At 31.3% G+C, this 1,536-nt stretch overlaps 1 protein-coding gene across 1 annotated transcript in view; it reads left to right on the forward strand.

Annotated features, from left to right (window-relative positions):
- Positions 1-1,536, forward strand: part of LOC106473299 (exocyst complex component 4-like) — a 41,465-nt gene that overhangs the window by 33,067 nt on the left and 6,862 nt on the right. Inside the window, exons 21-22 of the mRNA XM_022401762.1 lie at positions 516-526; positions 761-819. Coding sequence (XP_022257470.1) covers positions 516-526; positions 761-819 — 70 coding nt within the window. The remainder of the gene's footprint in view (positions 1-515; positions 527-760; positions 820-1,536) is intronic.

Below are 1,536 nucleotides of genomic sequence, written 5' to 3' on the forward strand. Positions count from 1 at the left end.
TCAATCTAAAGGAAATCTTCAGGGGTTTAACTTGATAATTACTACACGATTTTACTCAATCTAAAGGAAATCTTCAGGGGTTTAACTTGATAATTAGAACACGATTTTACTCAATCTGAAGGAAATCTTCAGGGGTTTAATATGATAATTACTACACGATTTTACTCAATCTGAAGGAAATGTTCAGGGGTTTAACTTGATAATTACTATACTATTTTACTCAATCTGAAGGAAATCTTCAGGGGTTTAACTTGATAATTACTACACGATTTTACTCAATCTAAAGGAAATCTTCAGGGGTTTAACTTGATAATTACTACACGATTTTACTCAATCTGAAGGAAATCTTCAGGGGTTTAACTTGATAATTACTACACGATTTTACTCAATCTAAAGGAAATCTTCAGGAGTTTAACTTCATAATTACTACACTATTTTACTGACAAGTTTTAGGGTAATTTTTCTAGAGAATAGTCATATTACTGGCAATTTTGGGCTTTTTTTCCTGTAAATAGATGAACTACTGGTATGTTTGGGGCATATTCCTTGATATTTGACAGGTTCAAGGGCATTTTCCTGGAGATTACAGATACTACTAGTATGTTTTTTACCATAGAATAACTATGTTATTGGTAGGTTCATGGGTCTCTCCTTGGAAATTCCTATTTCAAGTTTTTGTAAACAATTGGTCTCCAGTAGAAAATAAGCCTTCGTGTGAAATAAACGTAAGCGTTCCATTAGTACAGTTGTTTCTAATTGACGACTGTTAATGTGGCTCTATTTCCAGGAACTTCCTCTACTGTCAGAGAACAGCGTAATGTAAGTAAATCTTAGTTAAACAGATCAATATTGTGAATAAGTGTTTTAAATTTTGGTACTGTTTTTTAATAGTAGTAAATAGTTGAATTAATTATTGTACGAAGAAGATAAGCAGGACTAACCATATTTTTATGGAGAATTCAGTGTAGATGTTAGATTATATTTTCTTTTGTATGAATTTTTCTGCATCTTAATAATTTGCACAGCTCCTTTCACACGTGTAAACTGTGCTACTCCTGAAAATAACACCTTTGTTTCAAGATTTGCAGGTACGTCTTAAGTCAAATTGTGAAAATATAACGGTAGATAAACCATGAAAGTGTTCTGGTTACAGCGTTGGTCAACAAGTAGTTTTAAAAAGAAACTGTAACCTGGGTAATCGTATTGAAGATGGAATAATGAAACTTTAATTTTCTTTGGAACCCTTAAATTTGTAGATTTTATATGAAACACCATCACATGTTGCTTTTTTTATTATCCAATTTTATCAGTAAGTTATTGATTTTTCACTTTACGCTACGTATTGTTTTCATTGACAATTCCCTATAGATTGAGTCATTGTGGTAATTATCAAGTCACCCCTCTGAAAATTCTGTATAGATTGATTAAAATCATGTAGTAATTATCAAGTTAAACCCCTGAAGATTTCATTTAGATTGATTTTACATGTCTATTTAGCAGAAATGGCTTCACAAACTTACCAGTAATATGTCTGTT

Source organism: Limulus polyphemus, unplaced genomic scaffold (assembly GCF_000517525.1).
Source record: "Limulus polyphemus unplaced genomic scaffold, Limulus_polyphemus-2.1.2 Scaffold6055, whole genome shotgun sequence".
NCBI lineage: Eukaryota > Metazoa > Arthropoda > Merostomata > Xiphosura > Limulidae > Limulus > Limulus polyphemus.